This window comes from Esox lucius, chromosome 12 (assembly GCF_011004845.1).
Source record: "Esox lucius isolate fEsoLuc1 chromosome 12, fEsoLuc1.pri, whole genome shotgun sequence".
NCBI classification, from domain to species: Eukaryota; Metazoa; Chordata; class Actinopteri; order Esociformes; family Esocidae; genus Esox; species Esox lucius.
Window position 1 is genome coordinate 17,759,335 of NC_047580.1, and position 24,515 is coordinate 17,783,849.

At 40.8% G+C, this 24,515-nt stretch overlaps 1 protein-coding gene across 2 annotated transcripts in view; it reads left to right on the plus strand.

Moving 5' to 3' along the window:
- The window catches only part of klhdc8b (kelch domain containing 8B), a 103,299-nt gene that overhangs the window by 43,028 nt on the left and 35,756 nt on the right, over positions 1 to 24,515 (plus strand). For both annotated transcript variants that reach the window (XM_010900011.5, XM_020052064.3), the window contains exon 3: positions 21,973 to 22,137. In XM_010900011.5, the coding sequence (XP_010898313.1) occupies positions 21,973 to 22,137 (165 nt within the window). The remainder of the gene's footprint in view (positions 1 to 21,972; positions 22,138 to 24,515) is intronic.

Here is a 24,515-nt window from a genome sequence, read left to right on the forward strand (position 1 = left end):
TCCAGAAGACAAACACCAGCAGTGTTTGAGAGGAATGCAAGCTTGATACCTACCCTTCAGTGCAATAATGAGCTAAACATTTGAGAAAGATGTCCAGTTAGTGAATATATTTCCTGGAAGGCAAGAATTCTGTGTGGCTTGAGACACCATTAGCCTTGAAACTAATTAGTTTTGAGTTTTAAACTTAATTTAAACGGAATTTAAAAACTTTTTCAGCAGGCATAATGTTTATCTGACTTAAAATTGATACACAGCCTTTGGAATATCTAATATTAAACTGAAGAGAATATGAAAATATAATATCAAAATTTGAAACATTAGTACATGTTTTTACATTTAAATATATATTTGAAATCGAATGGACTATTCAGTTAATTTGACCTTTTATGAATTCAGACATTACATTTGTGCATTACAAACCAAATGAATATAATAAAAAGTTTATTTTGGCACTGATAACACTCCATAAACTTTCAAATAAGGACAGATCTCTTTCTAAACGTCACCATGCATGTATAGACTGTACAGTAGGTTACAGCCACCGCACAATTGCTACACATTCACTTTTAAACACGTGATCACATTGAGCCATTGCACATTCAAACCAATGCACATCCTCTAGCCTACAGCATTATGGTTTCTTGAGTGCAGTCTGCCTTCATTATGGGAACTGAACGAAGTGTGCGGAGTTAGTGAACAGAGCCTAGATGTTAAGGTGACAGTGGGAAAGGCTAACAGTTGTAAGGCTGCGTAGCCATAATGAGGCACAGTTCTGTGTGCTCTTTGATAGTGTGCCCTACCCTACTATCAACAACGATTAATTAGCTGGAGCTGTATGTTCCGCCCGCTTCCAAACTCGCTGAATGTCGCGGCTGTAAACTAATCGAGTGTGCATTTTTGTATATTTCACAGTCAGGCTGAAAACCATATGGAAACTTTTAGAGCCCTGAGGGTGTGAGAGGAAGAGTGATAGAATGAGAGAGGGAGAGTTAGGAAAGAGAACGAGAGCTGGTGAGAGAAAGGAAAAGACTGAAAGAGAGAGAGCAAAAAGTCTGAAGTTCAGTGCGTTAACGAGAGGATTCTCACCCTTTTCCGTCATTAAGGCGTTGCTCAGGTCACAGGGCTCAGTGGTTCTGGATCCACATCCTCTCCCAGGGCTTCTGCTGATGCCTTGTGTATCTGTGTTTGTGTGTATAACAAGACACAAGTGGGCTGTTTTATCTTGTCTATGTGTGGCCTCTCCCCTGGTTTCACCTTGAGGACAAACTATGCCCTGTTTCCTGAGCTACTCCCATTCTGTGTGACTAAAAGATTAGACAACAGGGAGGGAGAGGCTTTTTGGGAATTACCCATGACGGTCATCCTCTTATTAATTACCCACTGTCACTGTCAAGTTCATCTCAAAAATTGAATGCAATTTTCTAACTAATAAACAGCAGTATCTTGCTAGCCTCTATAGTGCAAACATACAGAGACTTAACTCTAATGAGCTGAATGGGTTTTGCAATGTCCCAAAGGCATGCAGAAACGAAGCAGACAGCCACTCATTCAACACCACCATGAGTAAGTAGAGCTTCTCCTGTAGACTAAACTAGAGATGACCAAAAATATGTTATAGAAAATATTTAGATTAAAGAAATATCCACAAACCAACCATTTCAAAGCAGTGATCCAATGAAAACATCAGAGTGAAACGAAAGTATCATATGACCTGTCTTTCACGGCCTGCTTGAGAAGAAGGTTGATGACGTCCACCCCCCCATTCACTTAAATTATGGAGTACATGGGTCCGTCACACATGGAATTTGTCTATGTATTATCCTCATATACTCCGCTCTCTTAATATTCAATCTTGCAACTAGTAATATCCAGTTGTCTGGCCACCTGCCCCCTAAACCCCACACCCTTCTCCCTTTACAGATGGAGACCTCCCATTCCACACCTTCCCAAATCCACTTCTAAGACTACTGGCTACATGGCCTCTAACTGAAGGTGGGCCAGAGCTGGTCTGCTTCTCAAGGAAGCAACACTTGACCCCTGTGAGATCATAAACTACAGACCGGTATCCCTTTTGTCTTTCCGTTCCTAAACACTTGTTATCTCTGACCAACCGTCTGACCAACTGTCTGACCAACTTGTTATCTCGGTCTGAAGGACCTCCACAACCCTAACCAGTCAGGTTTCAAGACGTGCTGCTTAATTGAGGCTGCTCCCCTCTGACATAGAGGCTCTTCCCACTGGCCATGCTGACTCCCTCTGATATGTTCTCATCCTCCTATCAGCTGCCTTCAATGCTGTCAACCATCACCTCTCCAACCACTTCAGGACTGTCTGTCTCAGGCTCTGCACACTCTTGGATTGCATGCTAACTGTCATGTTGCTCCTGTCAGGTGACAGGCTGTCGCTGTTGGTGTCCCCCTGGGCTTTAAGTCCAGAGCTTGGTTCTATTATCCTTAATAAGGTCACTACCATACACTGATATGTTAACTCCCAAAAGGACAAATTTGAATGGATGCTGTTCCAGGCTCATATCATGCGTGCTCATTAGCCTGGGAACGAAGTTAGGAATACTGCAAGTCACTGTTCATAGGGCTCCCTGCTCATACCAACAAACCCCTCCAAATTATCTAGAACACTGCAGCATCTTTTTTTATTTAAATCACATGTAGCGTCTAACTGAGTTTCTCTCATGACCCCCTTGTTTGGAAAACACTGCCCTAATACTCCTATCTCTACCTCTTCATCTCTTTCTCCTCGACCTCTTCATCTCTTTCTCATGTGTCTCAATGTCCTCTTCTCTGTATCTCCTCATCTCTTTCTCCTTTGTCTGTCTCCGCATCAGTGGCGTCGTTAGCCCTGGGCGTCTTTCATGAATAGCCCCAGATCTCAAACCGACCCCCACAAAAAATAATAAAAGATTAGCCCCTGATCTATTCATCTATAATTCTGATCGCGCATTATGACAATGAAGACATGTAGGCCGCTAGCGTGTACATCGAAATCATCTGCATGTACATTCATAACCCTGGACTTTATGTACCGGGTGGGTCGGGGGGGGTGGGCTAAGCCCTGAATGTATTGTGATCCTAATGACACTTCTGCTACTCATCTCTTTCTTCTGTCTCTATCTCCGCATCTTTTTCTCCTCTGTCTCCTCATCTCTTCTCTATCTCTAACTCCTCATTTCTTTCTTCTTTCTCAATCTACTCATCTCTTTATCTTCTGTTTCTATCTTCTCATCTCCTTCTTCTCTGTCTCTATCTCTACATGTCTTTTGTCTGTCTTTTAATCTGTATTTTAATCTCTTTCATATGTCCCTATCTCATCTCTCTTTCAGTTTAATAGACTTTATTGACATAAGTTAGGTAACTTACATTTTCAAAGTATTTATTAAATAATAGTAGTCAGACCAATGGCAAAACTGGTAAAACATATGATAATAATATACCGATGTCATTGTTTAATATTAATGACAACATTTGCCACGCCAACAATATTTAAAGACAGCAGTACAAAAATATAATATTAGAATAGTAGGATGCTAGTGAAATGACTGAAAAGCCATGAAAAACCAAACACATTGTATCATTGACTGTCCCACAGATTTTGGCTGCAAATCATACATTTTGCTGTTTATATACACATTTATCTATTTCACACAATACGTATGTCGTTTCCTTCTTCTGCTTTTATGGTTTCAAATTCAATGTAGTGACTGTTCATTTTGGTAAAGTAAGCTTCTCTTAGTCATGGTGTTGGTTGTAGTGAAATAAGAAATGCAGCTCTATCCCCACCACATAGTGAGCACATCCTGTCCTCTCTGGGAAAGCAACGACGGATTGTCTGAGATGGCTTGAAAGTGCTTTGTCAACACCACTAACTAAATGAGGGGACTTTTGTCCACATTCATTTCTTGGCATTTCAAGGCTTCAGGTACGCTTGTTTTTACTTGGTTATAAAATTAGATAGATATTGAAATTTTTTTTTATTAATAACGGATATTGGTATGATTCTGCTTTTCTCTTTATTCTAAGAATTATATTGCAGAATTCTGCATGAACAATTTAAATTGGATGTTTCTCCTATTTTGAAATTAAAGGACATCACACTTCACTACCATGTACAGCAATTAGTTCAATTGTCAATTGGAAAATTTTGAACAACATTTTAATTGGTTTGTCAATTTGTGTTTGGTAAAAATACATTCTGGCTATTCTTTTTGCCCCTCTCTCCTCTTTTCTATCTCTTCTTTTAGCTGTGTCTCTATCTGCTCTCTCATGTTAATGTATCTCATCCTGTTTATCCTCTTTTCCAATTCCTCCATCTCTTCTGATTTCTCCTCAGACTCTGTCCACTCTCCTCTTTCTACCTTTGTCTTTACCCTCTTTTTTTCTTGGGTTGCTGTCTCCTTCTCTTGCAAAAAATGTTGAAACATCCTTTGAGTCTTCAAAAGCACCCTAGGAGAAAAGGCTTTGAATTGGCTGTCTGCTACTCATTTGGCCACTGCTCAGTTCATTTGAAAGCAGACCTGTCTGTCTCTCTCTCTCTCTCTCTCTCTCTCTCTCTCTCTCTGTGGAATAGTTCGAGGGGTAGAATAGTTTCTAAGAAGACAAAGCCCCAAAAATGCAATCAGCTTTCAGAATGAATGAGCTCCGCATGCCTGCAACACTCCAAAACGTTTTAACCTCTTACCAATAATTCTCTTTTGTTGAAATGTTTTTATCTCTAAAGTGTTCTTTCTACTGTCAGGGCACTCAAAAGGATATCTCAGTGGGTGGTACTTTCAATCAGGCTGTAATACATGTTCCCTTTGTCATCTGCTACACATGTAATTCACTATACCTGCTAAGACTCAGACCAGTAATTAAGGGATTCATTGATTTAAGAGAGATTGATGTGTGCTGGTACAACGATTGATTAGGTCATTACTGATGGTAGCTGTGTGTAACAAAAAAAAGCTGTTTCAATCAAGTTGAAAGACTTATCAGTAGGGACTATGTTGTCAGGTGTTTTGTCAAACAATGCAACGGTCAGCTCTGTAGCAGTTTCCCAATTCCATATTTCCTCTCTGCCTAGCTCATTCCACCACATGCTGTCAGCATGATTCAGCAAGATACAGGGGAAATATAACGTGTTCCTGTCCTCTGTGAAACCCTGCCATCTGTCTGGTTCCACTCCATCAGAATTGTATTACCTCGTAGTTATCATCTAACAATTCCATCAAGCCTGCGATTAGCACCAGTCCCCAAAGTAAACACACGGCTGTCTGTGGAATCCGGGCTCCAGCTGTAGATGGGGAGCTTAGGGAGATGGTGTGAGATGATGGGTGAAAACAACAGAATGGCTCTGCTCCCAACGCTGACCATCCAGGAATTAGAGGCCAGGACACTCCCCGAGGGAGGCAGTTACACAGCTTTTTCTAGGTTTGGGAAGAAATCCAACCCAAGAGGAGATGTTCCCTTGTAATCACTGATGGTCTTTTTGTACCTATTTACACAACAGTTCCAGTGTGTCCTGTCTGACTAGTGTTTGTTGAGGACAAGGAGCTGGCATAATAATTACTCATTGTCTGATGACTGTCAGATGTTCTGTTTTGCTCGGAGTGACAGGCATGCACAGAATGGTTGTTGTAATGGAATGACTCTCCATCTCATCCTGGGGACAGTTGTTTTAGTATAAAGGTCTTTTTGGGTCATAAGTGTTGCCTGCTTAAGGGGTTTGTACAGTCAGGGATGACTAAGAGGAGGACGGTGTGTTTTTATGGTGTATGAAGTAAAAGCTGTTCTAGCTTGTCTCTGATCAACCCAAACCAGGTTAGCTGACTGCTCTTTAACCAGTATCTTATATGAGCTCATGATGGACAACAGGAGAGACTGTTTGCGTGTGTACAAGGCCATAGATTTAGAGTGGGACAGTTGGACGCCCACATATTTTATCATCATTTTCCATTGTTTCCTCGCCACAAAGGGTTAAAATCCTCTGAAGATCCCCGTTGCTCCACCTGATTGGATATGCATCAGAGCGCTGATCCCAGTTTGTACCAGGCTGCTTCTAGTTGTGTGCATGAGTGAGCCTGGCCAACCACCGGGTGAAAGTTAAGTGGCTGAGGTCATGGTAGGCTCTTGTCAGGTTTTTGGTAGCACTGAGTAAATAATAAACCTTAAAATCAAATGAAGATATAACACTTATAGTGCTGCTAAGGAAGAGGTGGAGGAACACGGTCATAGTTAAGGCCTCATAATGGTTTAACTAGGGATTATAACAGTGAGAGGGCTACACGGTCTGACAGTCCGTGTAGCTGGTAAGCTGATGTGAGCTTTCAAATCTTTTGTTTGTTTTACTCACTACGTGAGTCAAAAACAAGACTTGTACTGTAACTAGTTGATGTGAATGAACCCGTATGCGTTTTTTTGAAATGTCTGCCCGGTACTATGCAGTATTTGTGTGTATTAGAGGGTGTAAGCTTGCATGTGCTCATGCTTTTAGTGACAGGGGAGGAGTATTGATTAGATGTTTAAAAGTGTCCCCATCAATGTTCAGATCAAACCTATGCCCTTTTGTGTGTGTGTGTGCAAGCACAGCAATGTATGTTGTTTAAAGTGAATCCAGCCTGTGTATTTGTATCTATGTATCCAGACATGGGTGTGTAATTTGTGTAAATCTCTCTGGGTGTTTTTGTGTTTTTGGTACATGGTGTTGCTGTACTTTCTCCTGTGATCCACCAGCCTGTCACTTCACATTGCTGTTATCTCTCATGTTGGACAAACAAGCGCACAGAATCTCTCTGCCTGTCTCCCACTCCACTCTAGCTTTGCTCTGCAGCACAACAGGACCTTTATTTACACACACCCTTGCGCACACACATATTCACAAATACATTTTGTTGACTTACTTTTCATAAATTTTTTGGTTCATTCAAACCTATTTTCTTGAACTTCTTGACCTAAACATAACCCTAACCGTTATCTTAACTTAACTACAACCTCAGTGTTTATCTTAACTACAAATCTCAATTGTTATCCCTAACCCTCATCTTAACTTTTATCCCTAACCTTTACTTCTAAAGCTAACCCTAAACCTAACCCATTAGCATACTTGCAAAACATCCTGACTTGTCACCATTTTCCATATTTTGTTATGTCAGGACATTTTGGTATAACCCAGACACACATACTTCTCTCCTGCTTTCAGTTTCAGGAGAATTACATTAATCGCAAATGTCTAGACAAACAAGACTATCCAAAAAGAGTGCAAATCAAAAGAGTTACCACCAGGGCCCTTAATGACAAACAAAAAATTACTAAATGTTAATCATTGTATAATGCATGCATTAAAATGACAGGCTGGCTAAGTCTGATAACCCTGAACCAGTTTTAGTCTTAGAAAGAAGCTTGACCAAGACTTTCACTTATCCATCCAAACATTACTGGAGCCTCATGTCACATAGTGACATATGGAATTCCTACGTTCTCTCTTCTCCACTCTTTGCCCAGAGTTACAAATTCCTTTGAGGAAGATAACCCACAAAATACAATATTATTATTGTCATATTTTTTAAACTGCAGTAAAGCCAATGGAATGGATTGTTAAGCTCCTTTATTCCTGAGAGCCTCAGATTTAATTCCCCTTTGGTTTATTTCTGACAATGAGGGGAGAGGGAGCAACAGCTCCGGGTTAAAGGGCGGGGGGGGGGGGGGGGTGTTAGAAATAGAACCAGCCCAAATATCTCTACGGTATTACTGGCTGTCATAACAGATCAATGTCATGTCAGCAAATAGGCCATTGTGGTGTAGTTCCTCTTATGAGCATTTCGTTCATGCTCTCTATTTCACTCATCATCTCTATTTCTCACAAAAGCCTAACTCTCATTTCCAGGGATATATTCCATCGGGGACTTAGTGTTAGGCATAGTTAGTATATCATTTAATTAATTATTTCCCTCAGACAGCCAGGCACTCAAATGCCAGTGAAGGCCTAGTGATTGTGTTATGCAACTGTGTGACAGGAAGATGTGATAAATGGTCAGCATGAAATTGACCTGAGCAACTGTGAGCCCAACATTCTGTCAAGTTGAGGAGAATTATAGAGGGAGACACTGAATGGATGAAGTTGAGACAGAGGCATTAACAGAAATATTATTATTAAACAACTCTGTAGTTTTGCTTTTATCCAACACTATGCTAATCTGTTGTGGACTAGTGTATCCCAGATTAAACATTTCAAGATTAAGGATAATGTAGCCTTTGGTTTAGCCTTGAAACAACATACATTAATGAATTTGTGAGATGTTTCAAATATGTAGGTTCTGCATTCTATAAACAATGTGGCCCTCTATAGATACAACTTGGTGGAATTAAAACCCTTAAACTGCATTTAAAGGGATAGTTTAAAGCAATAAAAGGTATAAAGGCATTTAAAGGGATAGTTCAGCTATGTGACGATTGGTTGCTTTGCTTAGCTTTATAATATTGCTGCTAGTTTACACTTATGTGTATTATTGCTATATTGTTTGCTATATTTTTGCTTTATATTTTTCTTGATTCTTACTGTGTAGATGTTGTGCACCATGTCACAAGAATTTCACTGTGCAGGATGACGCTGTGTTATTTGGTGCATTTGATAAATAAACTTTGAACTTCTGGATTTCCCTTTGTTTCTCTCAATGTTGTATTCTGCCTGCTCGTTTGCCTGCTCGTGGATCTTGAGTTAATCAAATTCTACCCGCACTGCAATTGGGACAATCCCTCTGCCTCTCCCTAGTGGTGTTGTGGGAGAATCATTGGAGCAACTTCAACTTTTTGTGAGAATCATTTTAATACAGTGTGTCATGACCCACGTTCCCTTAGAAGAGGACTAAAGGCAATTCCTTCAGGTTACCCAGTTCAGCCTGTGGAGGCAAGACAGAATTGCCTCCGGATATTCTGGGAAAAGGGTTGAGGATTAACATGTTCACCATTGCCCCCCTTTAGCTGCTTTCCAAGGCTCTATTCAGTCGACTCATCATCTGTGTATTATGGTAAGAACAAGTAAGGATCTATCTCCAAACAAAATTCAGAATCAGACATAATATATATGTATTTTCCTTTGTCTCTCAAGCAAATAAAGTTTGACTGTCTGAGGTGTATATTAAAGACGAAATATGTAACTTTCTTTCTAGCTATCGAATAATAACATTTGTTTACTGTGTATTAGAAGTTATTACAGTTATTACATAATTGCCTGATTGCAATCATTTGAGCTAGTTCACAATCTTTTTGCACAATATTTGGATTACAAAATCATGTTTCCAATCTGAATAAGGGATTTTGAAGCCAATGTTAGAAACGTCTCAACAAATACCATGTGAATCATGTCAGTTTCCATAGGGTGTCTAGGCCATGGTCCAGGCCATGGGTGCAGAAGAGCGTTTGACTGCTTGACGTAAAGTTATAGGCACAGATCATTTACTGAAATTCGTTTGCTTCTAAATTTCAGTATGTTAACACCCATTTTAGAGTTGTTTTGCAATGCACTATAATGTAGCCTAATTTCGCAACAATATTATTTAATATAAATGTCACAGTTGTGGTGGTAGGACAGGTGCAGAGAAGAAAGGGTGATAGTAATCCATGTTTAATCAAAAGAAACAAAACAAAAGCAACAACCAGTGACGTAGGGCATCACAAAACCAAAATGAACCACACCGGTTCTGGCTAAACATAGAACATAAATAGGTTCCCCAATAGGTTCTGTGCACAAGCGTAAGGAAGAACTTCCGTTTTAGCCTGTCGGCATATCATTTTCTTAAGGCGATCACCCGCGTCGCCCAAAATGTCTCCAAAATGTCTCAGCATTAGTGATGTCCATCGAATTGTTGATGCCTGGTCCCCTGCTCCAACAAGCAAGCGGAACAAGGGATTCAAACTCTACGTATCGAGTTATCTGCACAACTACGAGGGTAAGTAGTTTACTGTGGTGTGCCGGCCGGCTATTGGCTAAGCTAGTTTAGTGTAGTATTAGGCATAAAAATTCACCCTAGCCTCAAAAACGGCAAAAGAACGCTGGCTGAGCTGGAACGCTAGCGCGTCCCCATAGCAAGTGAATTGAAACGAACCTTCGTTCAGCTTCTTCTAAGTTGAATGAAGGTTAAAATTTCATAGCCTCAGAAAAGCACCAAAACAGGTCTCCTCTTTTATTTTACTACTGTAACCTCATTTCACAACGAAACTGAAAAATAACAACTGGCATAGGAAGTAAATATCTGGTCCTATCTGGTCCTATATGGTATTAATTGCGTTTACGTGGAAGTATATAAAAAATTGCTTTTTCTGACTATTTCTAGTCTAACGTTTGAAGTCATTGAAACTTTGAAACTTAAATGAGTCACGTACATTATATATATTTATTTTTTTCGTACAACAGCATCAATCATCTTGTTGTGAGTTTAGGTGTTTACTAATGCGAATGAGTATTAGTAAGTAAACCGGAAACTGCAATACCGACTTCTAGACAAAAGCGGAAGTTCTTCACTACGCTGGTGCACAGAGTCTATAGGAGGCAACGATCTACACCTGCCTCCAATTGGGGAGACCAAACTGGGTAGAGGTGCCTAGAGGCACCACCTTCTGTCCGGTCCTGCCTATGGCCCCAGCCCAGCGCAGAGATGGCTAGGTGCATAGCCAGGATGTGACAAGAAAACACATTTCAGATGCTTATTTGTCAGTTCAACTCTGATCGACAAATGAAAAAAGCACTCAGGCATGTTTGAAATATTTGGACTAATATTGTAAGTCGGATTTTGTAATTTCCAAAATGGGAAATTACAAAATGTATGGATATATTTATATTCACACATTTTGGTTGGAAATTACAAAATGTATTGATATAAATTAGATATTAAATGTGTAAGCTGGAGTTTAATCTCATACCACACTTAGTCACATGACCAAACACTCAGTAATGTCATATTGAAACAGCGGAGGCTCGCTGTTTTCTTGGCAGCAGATGAGCCTCTGGCTCATTGCAAGGCGATATACACTCACCTAAAGGATTATTAGGAACACCAGTTCAATTTCTCATTAATGCAATTATCAAATCAACCAATCACATGGCAGTTGCTTCAATGCATTTAGGGGTGTGGTCCTGGTCAAGACAATCTCCTGAACTCCAAACTGAATGTCAGAATGGGAAAGAAAGGTGATTTAAGCAATTTTGAGCGTGGCATGGTTGTTGGTGTCAGACGGGCTGGTCTGAGTATTTCACAGTCTGCTCAGTTACTGGGATTTTCACGCACAACCATTTCTAGGGTTTACAAAGAATGGTGTGAAAAGGGAAAAACATCCAGTATGCGGCAGTCCTGTGGGTGAAAATGCCTTGTTGATGCTAGAGGTCAGAGGAGAATGGGCCGACTGATTCAAGCTGATAGAAGAGCAACTTTGACTGAAATAACCACTCGTTACAACCAAGGTATCCAGCAAAGCATTTGTGAGGCCACAACACGCACAACCTTGAGGCGGATGGGCTACAACAGCAGAAAATCCCACCGGGTACCACTCATCTCCACTACAAATAGGAAAAAGAGGCTACAATTTGCACAAGCTCACCAAAATTGGACAGTTGAAGACTGGAAGAATGTTGCCTGGTCTGATGAGTCTCGATTTCTGTTGAGACATTCAGATGGTAGAGTCAGAATTTGGCTTAACAGAATGAGAACATGGATCCATCATGCCTTGTTACCACTGTGCAGGCTGGTGGAGGTGGTGGTGTAATGGTGTGGGAGATGTTTTCTTGGCACACTTTAGGCCCCTTAGTGCCAATTGGGCATCATTTAAATGCCACAGCCTACCTGAGCATTGTTTCTGACCATGTCCATCCCTTTATGACCACCATGTACCCATCCTCTGATGGCTACTTCCAGCAGGATAATGCACCATGTCACAAAGCTCGAATCATTTCAAATTGGTTTCTTGAACATGACAATGAGTTCACTGTACTGAAATGGCCCCCACAGTCACCAGATCTCAACCCAATAGAGCATCTTTGGAATGTGGTGGAACGGGAGCTTCGTACCCTGGATGTGCATCCCACAAATCTCCAAGATGCTATCCTATCAATATGGGCCAACATTTCAAAAGAATGCTTTCAGCACCTTGTTGAATCAATGCCACGTAGAATTAAGGCAGTTCTGAAGGCGAAAGGGGGTCAAACACAGTATTAGTATGGTGTTCCTAATAATCCTTTAGGTGAGTGTAAGTCGCAAGTGACTGGTAGAGGCTGCTCAGCCATCGGCCACTATCAGAGCCAAGTTTTGCTGATAGCAATGACTTGTAAAACGTCCTATCAGTGCCGATTAATCGGCCAAAGCATTAATCGGTCGACCTCTACTGTGTATACACTTAATCTTCCACAACTAATGTGTGGATTGATACAATTGTGAACAAAACCGACCGGTAAACACAGGAAATACCCGCTTGTTTGTAATGAGAATTATGTTGCGAAAATGAAAAGTTTTTTTGAGGAATACAACATTGTCATGTTCTTTGAAGTAAACAACACCACTTATCTTAGTTTGGAGTGTTTTAGAGTAGTTTTCTGCTTACAATGCAGCTTTGTGCTAGGGTTTCCATTCATTAATTTGTACGATGCTAATAACGCTAAATAATGGACTGAAGTCATTTTGTGCCTGAAGGACTAACTCAAGGTAAGGGGACTGTCACCAAAAATAAGATTTTTGGACAAACTATCCCTTTAAAACTCTGCAAAGTTACTCAGTTAATATTTTCTGCTTACCTCTTATCATTTGTCTCAAATTTCATATTACATAGTTTGACCTCATTTTCTGTAATGGTTGTGTGTCTTTGTCTGTGTATACATTTTGTGTGTGTGTTTGCATTTGTGGGGCAATCTTATGTCATCCTTCTCATCCTCAGGGACACAAACAAAATAAGGACTTGACAGAGTATTGAGTTGAGCATACACCCGTTCTATAGAGGCTATTGTAAAGTGTATTGACTTTCTGAGTGCTTTGGTGCTGGTCCAACCTCCTGCCGCCCATTCATTTTCCCACGGCCTCAGTCTTCACACATTAAAAAACATGGCATTCGTGATGGTAAATAACTATACTTGTGTTATTTGTAATATACTGTAGTATTAATATACATTTTTAGTTTATGTAGGTACTCGTCTTCGATATACATTTTTCAGAAAACATTTTCAGAAAATCTAAAAGTGGACAAATCCTTTTTCACAGCACACTGTATCTGATTCTGGTAGCCCCTGATATTACAGGAATAACCAAGGTTACTGTTCTGTCAATTGTCTAAAGAGTCCAGGGCTACTGGTGTCGTGCAGATTATATCAGCAAGACAGAAAGCGTCAAAGTTACAGTTAAATAGGTCAACAGAACAGCCAATGATTTAAAGAATGCGGCTCTCAACTGTGTTTGTGTATGTCTGTGTAAGCTACAGTACAGTCTCACTCTCATCTCGACACACTGCATAAACCGAACCTTCCCTGGCCTGTTGTTCAACCATTTTTCCATATAATAAATGCAACCTGGGTTTTTCTGTGCTTGTCTGGTGCTTTAGAAGCAAACTGAAATATAAAGTATGAAAATGTATACTCACTACTTTTAGTCACTCTTGACAAGAGTGTCAGCTAAAATTACTTTTTGTTTGTTAATGTACTTTTTTTAAACTCCAATCTAATGGTATAGCAATTTATCACAAACATTACATCCCTTAAATTAATCTTTGCTCTGAAGTTTTTTTATTTGTGCATTGACAGAATTATTTGCATGTATTTTAAAAACCAAAAAAACTTCTTCCCTCCCACCTTAATTTAGTATTTAAAGTCATTTTCTTAATTTCGGAAAGACAAACCACAATCCCCCCTCAAAACACACCATTCCAGAAGTTATTTCAGCTCAAAATACACACATAATTGTTTATTTTCTTCAGTTTTCGAATTCACTTGAATTGGTGTCCAAACTTTTGCCTGGCACTGAATATGCATAATAAAAGAATCTGTTGAATCTGATTTTGCCAGATCAAACCTGATAAACACATTACACAAATGCTTCATTATTTTTTTTACTGTGAGGTAAAAACAGAGGGGTTAATTTGAAAGAGCAGCGGGCAGGATTTTTTTCACCCTTGCTGAAGCATTCTGTATGCAACCAGAGGCATCAGCTAGACCACCGGACCACCCTAGACAACCAGACCACCAGACCACCCTACACCACCAGACCACCCTAGACCATCCTAGACCACCAGAACACCCTAGACCACAAGACCACCCTAGATTACCAGACCACCCTACACCACCAGACCACCCTAGACCATCCTAGACCACCAGAACACCCTAGACCACAAGACCACCCTAGATTACCAGACCACCCTACACCAAAAGACCACCCTAGACCATCCTAGACCACCAGAACACCCTAGACCACAAAACCACCCTAGACCACTAGACCAACCTAGACCACCAGACCATCCTAGAAAGTGCTTAATCTGTGGCAATAAAAGCCAATGCAGATGACTGGTGAAGACAACTTTTCCAGTTCAGAACAAGCGCTTCTAATATTTTCAGGTGCCTGTTCCTTTTTTTTGTATGTTTTACAATTGAGTGTCACACTCATGAGTGTTTACTCTATTGCCTACACAAACCTGCTACTTGACTGGCTACTTGACATTATGAAATACACGGAGCGTTTATGTTTAATTTAAATTACATGTAGATGTTTTTTATTGCTAGGTGGAGTTATTGGCTCACAGGCCCAATATTATTTTAACCATAAGGTTGCAAGAAATTCATATTTAAATGTTTATCAAGCTATTTTGAAATGTTGGCTGTGATGTCACACGTGTCCCTTTATTTATAGAAGTAACTATTTACCATACAGTAATATGTACCCTTGTATATCTGTCTTTCACTAATAACCTCCCTGTCATTTACACTACATCCTTACTTTGTACTCTCCAACCTTTTCCTCTGTATCTTTCCTTTCTAACTGTCTCATAATCCCTTATGTGTCTTTCCACTATAAATCCTTAAATCTCCCAGAACGTTTGATCCTGTCCTGTGTTTCCGTAGGTGTACTGTGCACTCTAGCTGTTCCCCTGTCATTCCTGTGAGCCCAGCAGAATGACTGGCAGCAAATAATCCATGAGTGTGGCAACAATGGCCTCTGTGTGTCGTGTGTCTTCACACGACGTCAAAACTTCAAACGTGTGTGTGTGTGTGTGTGTGAGAGTGCGCATGTGGAGGCAGAGAGAGTATAAGAGGAAGAAAGTGATGTGTGTGTTTCTCTGTTAGCCGATGAGATCCTGCAGGAGGAGCTGCAAGAGCCGCATGTGGTTAGTTAATAAGACCGTGGAAACAGGATGTGCTGTGTACAGAGCGTACATTGTATGTCCCAGTTTTAGCCATACATCCCAGATTTAGCTATGTACCCCAGATTTAGCTGTACATCACAGTTTTGGTTAACACCACCGTTTATCTTATCATATAACTTGAGCAGTTCTGATTAGACATGTCAGGCTTTTAGGAAAACACTGTCTTTGCATTGGTTATCGTCATTGCTGCGTCTTGCCTGTCTGTAAATTCACAGAGCTCTGTGTGCTTTCTGATCTTTGTCGGACACCTCCGTTCTTTCTGTAATCTATAATGAGTGTCACACTGGTAATGGGTGAGGATGTATGTTATTATTGTCCACAAGTCAGTCGCACCTGCACAAGCTCCATCAGCTACGCCCTTTAATTATCACAGGTTTCATTGGGGTTGCCATGGTGTCTCCCTGGGAGACGGGCATAGATCAGAGCAGAAGTAGGCCCACCTTAATTAGGAGGGACTGCATGTGATTGGTCGGTAGAACCTTAGGGGGATGGGCCGGTTGGAGGTGGAATATCCAGAGGTCGATAGCTGACTTCGTCTTTGCCTCCACTGCTCCACCTTACAACCATACTTCAGTAAACATGTAGGATTTGATGTACACATACATAACCATGGGTGATTATTGATTTCCTTTGGTTAATGGGTAAATTTTGCATGTGAGGATGGGAAACATGGACAATGTGATCTTGTTATTTTCATGTTCTTCTATCGTTTACTATTTAAATGACTGTAGAGAATATATATAGTCTCCCTGCCTGTGGAGCGCCGAATTCTCCAGAAATGTCACATAAATATCAAAATCATCCACATCTTTGCCAGCTATTGTGCAGGCTTAGACTGAGTGAAAACAAGGAATTCACATTAAACAGTGAGAAAATCTGAGACTGATCCAATGGTTCCCTCGGGGCTTTTACAATTGCTGTTTTATTGTGGCTTTTAAATAGGTTTTCATTTCATTTCACAGAGGGATGGACCTATCAAATCCTATTTGAAAAGGTTTTGGTGGTTAAAGCTCAAAATGTGAATGCAGTTATTCATAAAATTGTGGATTGGTTAACCCAGAAACATTTTCATCTACTAATTTATTCATTCGCACTAACAGACACACTTAACCTTAACCCATAAACAACACGCGCGCGCATACACACCCATACACACACACACACACACATACACAACATAGAGGAACAAGACAGGAGATACTGAAGTCTTAAGTCGAACAAGTCCAAGTGTTAATAGAGTGCTAATCCTCCTCTCCTTGATTCCTGTGACCTGTCCAAATGTCCTTCTAACTACTTCTCCTTCTAGAACTCTGCACATCCATCAAAGATTCATCAACATACTGTACCCACTCCAGACATGGAGTGTTACGGTGTATTTGTCTCCTCAGTATATAAAAGGATGTGCAGTGCTATTAAAGGGACTGTTCAGGATTTTGCCGATTGAGCCCTTCTTTTTACTCTGCATCACTTCTGACAATGAAGGACCTGGCAGCGTGGTGCCAAGACAGTCTTTCCCTCACGGTCAGGAAGCGCCCCCATCCACAATTCCAGGGTGTATTGGTCTCCACATCACTAAATGAACACAGTCCACTCACACACCTATAGAGTTCTCAAGAAGGCACATCTGTGCCTATTCCCCTTTAGTAGGCTGAAAAGATTATGTATGGGCCCTAACATACTTCCAGAAGTTCAAGTGAATGGGTACGTGTGTCCGAACTTTTGACTGGTACTGTAGGTCCGGACAGACCTTATCACCATTTGGCAACTGAACCGCCAAATGGTGATAAATCGCCAGAGACAAGATCCACTACCTGGACACCATGCCGTGTCACCACCTAAGCCATCGACAACGTTTTATACTATCCAGGAAATGCATGACAGGTCTGGAACTGACAGGATCTAGCACAGCTTGGGATTGTTAAACGAGACAAATGCCTATCAAACGCCTACCCGCATTACCTTGCACTCTTATGTGTGGACTGTTCTTCCCACACCCTTCCCACAAACTTGTTTTTCCCACAAACTTTACATTCTTTACTTGCTTTGATGCTGCTACTGTTTATTGTATGCGTAAATAAGTTATCGTTTAACATTTGCATTGGTTACATTTACATTTAATTAATTTAGCAGATGCTGTTAACCAGAGCAACTTACAGGAGCAATTTAGAATGAAGTGTCCTGCTTAAGGGAGAACCAGAAACATTTTGTCTACTGGCCAAACTTGACCACTTGGCTGTCTGCCACCATCAACACTGTTATTGTTATTCATAGTGCTGTAATCCTTATGTCTTGTATGTCTACTTTTACTTCTATATGTCCAGGCAGAGTAAACATGGTAACTGTCCTCCAAGACTTTGAGTCTTTGTACTAATGCTGCTTACTAATGCTGCAATTGCACCAACTTGAGACAGGAGATTTCTTTAAAGTGCGTTCAGAGGCATAAATATGGTATCCACTGTTCAATCTAACTCTGGGTTAGTAGCTAGAGTCTCATTGCCTAAATCTTGAACTATCCCTTTAAGGCAGACATCTTTTCGGGTTTGGCTCCATCTCTCTCTCTGTCTGTCTCTGTCTGTCTTTTCCACCTTATAATCTTGCTGGCAACCACAGGGTTTCATCGGGATGGCCCCTGTTTGCTTGATTTAAATTAGAATTTTTCTTTCTCCAATATCTTGCTAATATTGTAATGTTCCTGCAGAAGTCTAGATAGATTAACATTTCTCCTTGAAACTTCATTATCTGTCAGTTTCAATCAGCCCACTGTAATTACATTTGTGTATTTCTATAAACTAGTTTTGTTGTAGTGGACATCTGTTTGCAGTGGCTTTTTTCATATTTCTTCATATAAACCCTAAAACAACTGAAAGAAAATGCTACTTATTTTCTCTGCCAACTATAATGTTTAATTGTGCAGACGGTACCTCCTCCTACAGACCAATATACAGGGCTGGAATGTGGCCAGTGAAAAGGCCTGGTTAGCCACAGACAGGTAGCACCCCACCTTTGAAACAGGGACAACCTAAGACAGGCTCAACCATGTATCTGGCCACATTGTATGTAGGTACGCACACACACAAAACCCTTGTGATGAATAAAGACATTCACAGAACCAGCGCAAACAGAAACCAAACAGAACAGGCTACATTCACAGAACCAGCGCAAACAGAAACCAAACAGAACAGGCTACATTCACAGAACCAGAGCAAACAGAAACCAAACAGAACAGAACCTCTCAATAGTGATTTTTATCAGATGTATAGCGATTACCTATTATACCTTTTGTCAGTGTATATAAAATATACTGTTGTATTATTTTGTGTACTTTTTTTTGTAATTTATTTTTATTTCAGTTATGAGAAATGTATGTTTATAATTCTTCAGCAATATTCCGCGTGGCCATAAATGATAGGGGCATTGACAAAGGCACAAACGCACCTGGCTGAACAACGTGACCAAACATTTTCAATATTTCACCTTTACTTCTATAACTACACACATGAAGCTGCAATATAAATCATATTGAAAAGCGTATCGACCATTTTTTTGAGTTGACACCTTTATCTCTAGAAAGTCGACCCGGCGTATTATTATTTAAACTACATTGAAAAGATGAAAACAAATTGATCCATAGTATGTAAGCGTGGTTAGTGTTAGGATCAGACCTGTCTATATTCGGTAAGTACATTTACACAAAAATGAACTTGATGTAAAGGTGCTAATAGTGGCTGACCACTTATAGGGACAGAATACAAGACATATGCTTAAACATATATCACACACAGTACACTGAGGGGTGAGCATATGAGTGGTACAACTATATCCTATGTAGAGTATATATACTGTGTGTAGCACATTAAATATACACTGCATTCATATAATACATACATTAATATACAGGTAAAGTAAAACACACAAAAGTACAATACCATGTAGATATTTGCGTATACTATCTGGATGTAAGGACATGGGCAGTTTTAGAAGTGGTATATTGCAGCTGTGAAATTAGCAGGTAACAGTTAGGCTAGTTGAGTACCTTTGGGCAGATGGGCGATTACTGAGGGACATGGCGCGTGGAAAGCAACTGTTTGGGGGGCAGAATTCCTGGATTCATGAATTGATTCATGATTGAGCTGTGCAGCACACACCCAAAGCTGTTAACCAGAGCAACTTACAGGAGCAATTTAGAATGAAGTGTCCTGCTTAAGGGAGAACCAGAAACATTTTGTCTACTGGCCAAACTTGACCACTTGGCTGTCTGCCACCATCAACACTGTTATTGTTATTCATAGTGCTGTAATCCTTATGTCTTGTATGTCTACTTTTACTTCTATATGTCCAGGCAGAGTAAACATGGTAACTGTCCTCCAAGACTTTGAGTCTTTGTACTAATGCTGCTTACTAATGCTGCAATTGCACCAACTTGAGACAGGAGATTTCTTTAAAGTGCGTTCAGAGGCATAAATATGGTATCCACTGTTCAATCTAACTCTGGGTTAGTAGCTAGAGTCTCATTGCCTAAATCTTGAACTATCCCTTTAAGGCAGACATCTTTTCGGGTTTGGCTCCATCTCTCTCTCTGTCTGTCTCTGTCTGTCTTTTCCACCTTATAATCTTGCTGGCAACCACAGGGTTTCATCGGGATGGCCCCTGTTTGCTTGATTTAAATTAGAATTTTTCTTTCTCCAATATCTTGCTAATATTGTAATGTTCCTGCAGAAGTCTAGATAGATTAACATTTCTCCTTGAAACTTCATTATCTGTCAGTTTCAATCAGCCCACTGTAATTACATTTGTGTATTTCTATAAACTAGTTTTGTTGTAGTGGACATCTGTTTGCAGTGGCTTTTTTCATATTTCTTCATATAAACCCTAAAACAACTGAAAGAAAATGCTACTTATTTTCTCTGCCAACTATAATGTTTAATTGTGCAGACGGTACCTCCTCCTACAGACCAATATACAGGGCTGGAATGTGGCCAGTGAAAAGGCCTGGTTAGCCACAGACAGGTAGCACCCCACCTTTGAAACAGGGACAACCTAAGACAGGCTCAACCATGTATCTGGCCACATTGTATGTAGGTACGCACACACACAAAACCCTTGTGATGAATAAAGACATTCACAGAACCAGCGCAAACAGAAACCAAACAGAACAGGCTACATTCACAGAACCAGCGCAAACAGAAACCAAACAGAACAGGCTACATTCACAGAACCAGAGCAAACAGAAACCAAACAGAACAGAACCTCTCAATAGTGATTTTTATCAGATGTATAGCGATTACCTATTATACCTTTTGTCAGTGTATATAAAATATACTGTTGTATTATTTTGTGTACTTTTTTTTGTAATTTATTTTTATTTCAGTTATGAGAAATGTATGTTTATAATTCTTCAGCAATATTCCGCGTGGCCATAAATGATAGGGGCATTGACAAAGGCACAAACGCACCTGGCTGAACAACGTGACCAAACATTTTCAATATTTCACCTTTACTTCTATAACTACACACATGAAGCTGCAATATAAATCATATTGAAAAGCGTATCGACCATTTTTTTGAGTTGACACCTTTATCTCTAGAAAGTCGACCCGGCGTATTATTATTTAAACTACATTGAAAAGATGAAAACAAATTGATCCATAGTATGTAAGCGTGGTTAGTGTTAGGATCAGACCTGTCTATATTCGGTAAGTACATTTACACAAAAATGAACTTGATGTAAAGGTGCTAATAGTGGCTGACCACTTATAGGGACAGAATACAAGACATATGCTTAAACATATATCACACACAGTACACTGAGGGGTGAGCATATGAGTGGTACAACTATATCCTATGTAGAGTATATATACTGTGTGTAGCACATTAAATATACACTGCATTCATATAATACATACATTAATATACAGGTAAAGTAAAACACACAAAAGTACAATACCATGTAGATATTTGCGTATACTATCTGGATGTAAGGACATGGGCAGTTTTAGAAGTGGTATATTGCAGCTGTGAAATTAGCAGGTAACAGTTAGGCTAGTTGAGTACCTTTGGGCAGATGGGCGATTACTGAGGGACATGGCGCGTGGAAAGCAACTGTTTGGGGGGCAGAATTCCTGGATTCATGAATTGATTCATGATTGAGCTGTGCAGCACACACCCAAAGCAGACGCTGATGGAGGAGGTGTGAATAAACTATGATTGATGTGGCGAGCCGGCTCAGGATAGACTGAGTGGTACATCAGCTGGTGTGTGTTCTTGGTGATCACTGGGATGTCCTCCCACCTGCACTTTATCACGATTCAGACAAAATACAAGCTGAGCCCTTAACCTCAAGGGGAGATTTTCCTGTAGTCAGCCACCACTTCCAGTTTGTAGTGTCTGCACCGTTCCAGCAGCCAGACGACCTCTCTGAGGTGCAGTGATGAAAGAGCCTTCATTCACGGTCGTGTTGGTTGTTTGCTTTATTCTCCCAACGCTCTGGATAGGGGAATTGGGAGCCATTGAAATGACGCCCACGCTTTTGTTCGACATGAGAAATGTCTGACCCTCCCTTTCCCGTTTTTTTCCTCTCTCTGTCTGTCTCCGTCAGATGGGAAGGTGTATGCTCTGGGAGGAATGGCGGCAGACATGACTCCTCAGGCTCTGGTGAGGGTCTACGAACCGGTGAAGGACCAATGGCAACCCCTGACCTCTATGCCCACGCCCCGCTATGGAGCCGCCTCTTTTGTAAAGGGCAACAAGATCTACGTCCTGGGTAGGTCACTCAACCTCCACATGGCCATCCCCTCCCAATCTGTCCAATCACATCCCAGGGGAATGGAGTGTCATTGCATCTGACCAAAGGACAGGTTAAGCAGGTGGACCACATTTAGATTGTTGGCCTGTAATTAAATGGCAGCCTGCATGATGTGTCAGAAACTAGGCTCAGGAAGCAGAGAGCACCGGCCAAAACCGGTCTCTCTCTCTCTCTCTCGAGTTCGTCCTCTACTAACTCCCCCCCCCTCTCTTTCTCTCTCTCTCTCTCTCTCTCTATCTTGATTTCTTCCTCTACTAACTCCCTCTCTCTCTCTCTCTCTCTCTCTCTCTCTCTCTCTCTCTCGTTCTTCCTCTACTAACTCCCTCTCTCTTTTTATGTCACCCCCACCCCAACTGTATTAACCACCATTTTATATTATTGATAGAAATTAAATCTGTGTGAAATGATATATAAGTTATATTTCATGCTGAAATTGTCATATATTTAAAATGAGGGATTCTGCATGAATTATACTGGTTAAAGAATGTCACACCTTAATTTAATTTATGGCTATAATGGATTTTTGTTTTAGTGTAACCTCATCGTAGCTTTCATGAAGTTGGAAGAGATAAAACATTTTCTGTTGTAAATTTTCCACATTTGGAATTTGATCTAGCAACACACCTTAACTATTGATTCCCCCATTACACTGCAGAGTTGGCCAATAGCCTTGCACATTCAATATGATTCTGCAATGGCCTTAGTAGGAATCAGCAGTTGAAACTGACAAAGGGCCCACGGTCCTTGTTTCTGTATATAACTGAGGGAAGGGTTTGGAGAAGTTTAAAAATTCTGAAGTGAATAGACAGAGCCATGGATGCAATGAGTGATCATTCACGACAGAAACATTATAGTTTGATACACATTCTGAGGCTGTGAGATTTATAAGTTCAATTCTTCTGGAATAAGCTGATAAATATCATTAATTTGTAAGTCTAAAAAAGGATGTTGCAATCCTGATATCCACATAAAACTGACAAATACTTTTTAAAGTGTAGGAGGAGAATATCTAAGTATATAAATAAATGGTTGTGTAGGAGGAAAACAGATTTTAAAAGTTGGCTTATGAATATTCATAAGAAGTGATCTTCATCCCCAGTGGGAGAGTATAACCATATTGTCCTGTCTGTGGCTACAGCCTCAGAGACAGACCAGTGGCTATAGCTCTCTACCTGGCTGTCTGCTTGACTACTGACTCCGACAGACTCCGACAGGCTGCTGATGTCTACCTGTCTGTCTACTTGACTACTGACTCCGACAGACCAGTGGCTGCTGATGTCTACCTGTCTGTCTGCTTGACTACTGACTCTGACAGACCAGTGGCTGCTGATGTCTACCTGTCTGTCTGCTTGACTACAGCCTCAGAGACAGACCAGTGGCTGGTGATGTCTACCTGTCAGTCTGCTTGACTACAGCCTCAGAGACAGACCAGTGGCTACAGCTCTCTAGCTGGCTGTCTGCTTGACTACAGCCTCAGAGACAGACCAGTGGCTGCTGATGTCTACCTGTCAGTCTGCTTGACTACAGCCTCAGAGACAGACCAGTGGCTGCTACTCATTAGCTAGCAGGCTTAGGCTGCACAATGACATTGCAAGGAGCAATGAGGATTATTATTGTATTGAATGTTTCTGATTTGTTAAGCAACTGGAGGCAGAGTAGACTATCAGTGTCTGAAGAAGTGTTTTCGGGGCACCCTACCAAACCTCTACCTATAAATGTCATCCTTCTGGAAGCAGGAAAAATGGCAGAATGATTCCTCATTCAAAATGTATTTATGGAGCATTCTTGCTACAGGTTGATGCCCTTTTCAATGTATAGAATACACTGAATATAAAATACCCTCCTGTAAAGGCAAGATAACATTGATACTGAAACGGTGGTATGCTGGCTACTTTATTTTCCCCGTACTGGGATTGGTTGATAGAGTGGTGTGTTATTGCCTGAGGATGGCACCATGTTTCAGGCTGTCAGACTGGCGCCCAGCCAAGTGTTCATATGGCTCAGTTCAGCCGTCTGTCAGCAACGCCGTCTGAGTGCCTTGGCTAATATGACTACCACCATTCTGTGACTGTCTCTGCAAGGCCATCTGTGTGTGTGTGTGTGTGTTTGTGTGTGTGTACGTATGGACGTGCATGTGTGTGGGTATTTGAATGCTTCCCTTCTCGACTGTGAGAACCTTTTAAGACCATCCATCCCTTAACTCTCTCTGCCACTCTCTCTGTCTCCCTCTGCATTTCTGAGAAGGTCTTGCACATCGGCTGCATCTCAGAGCAGTTTCTAGAATTTGATAAGACTCGGGGCTTAGCCCACAGCCAATCGTATTTATTTGAGACAAA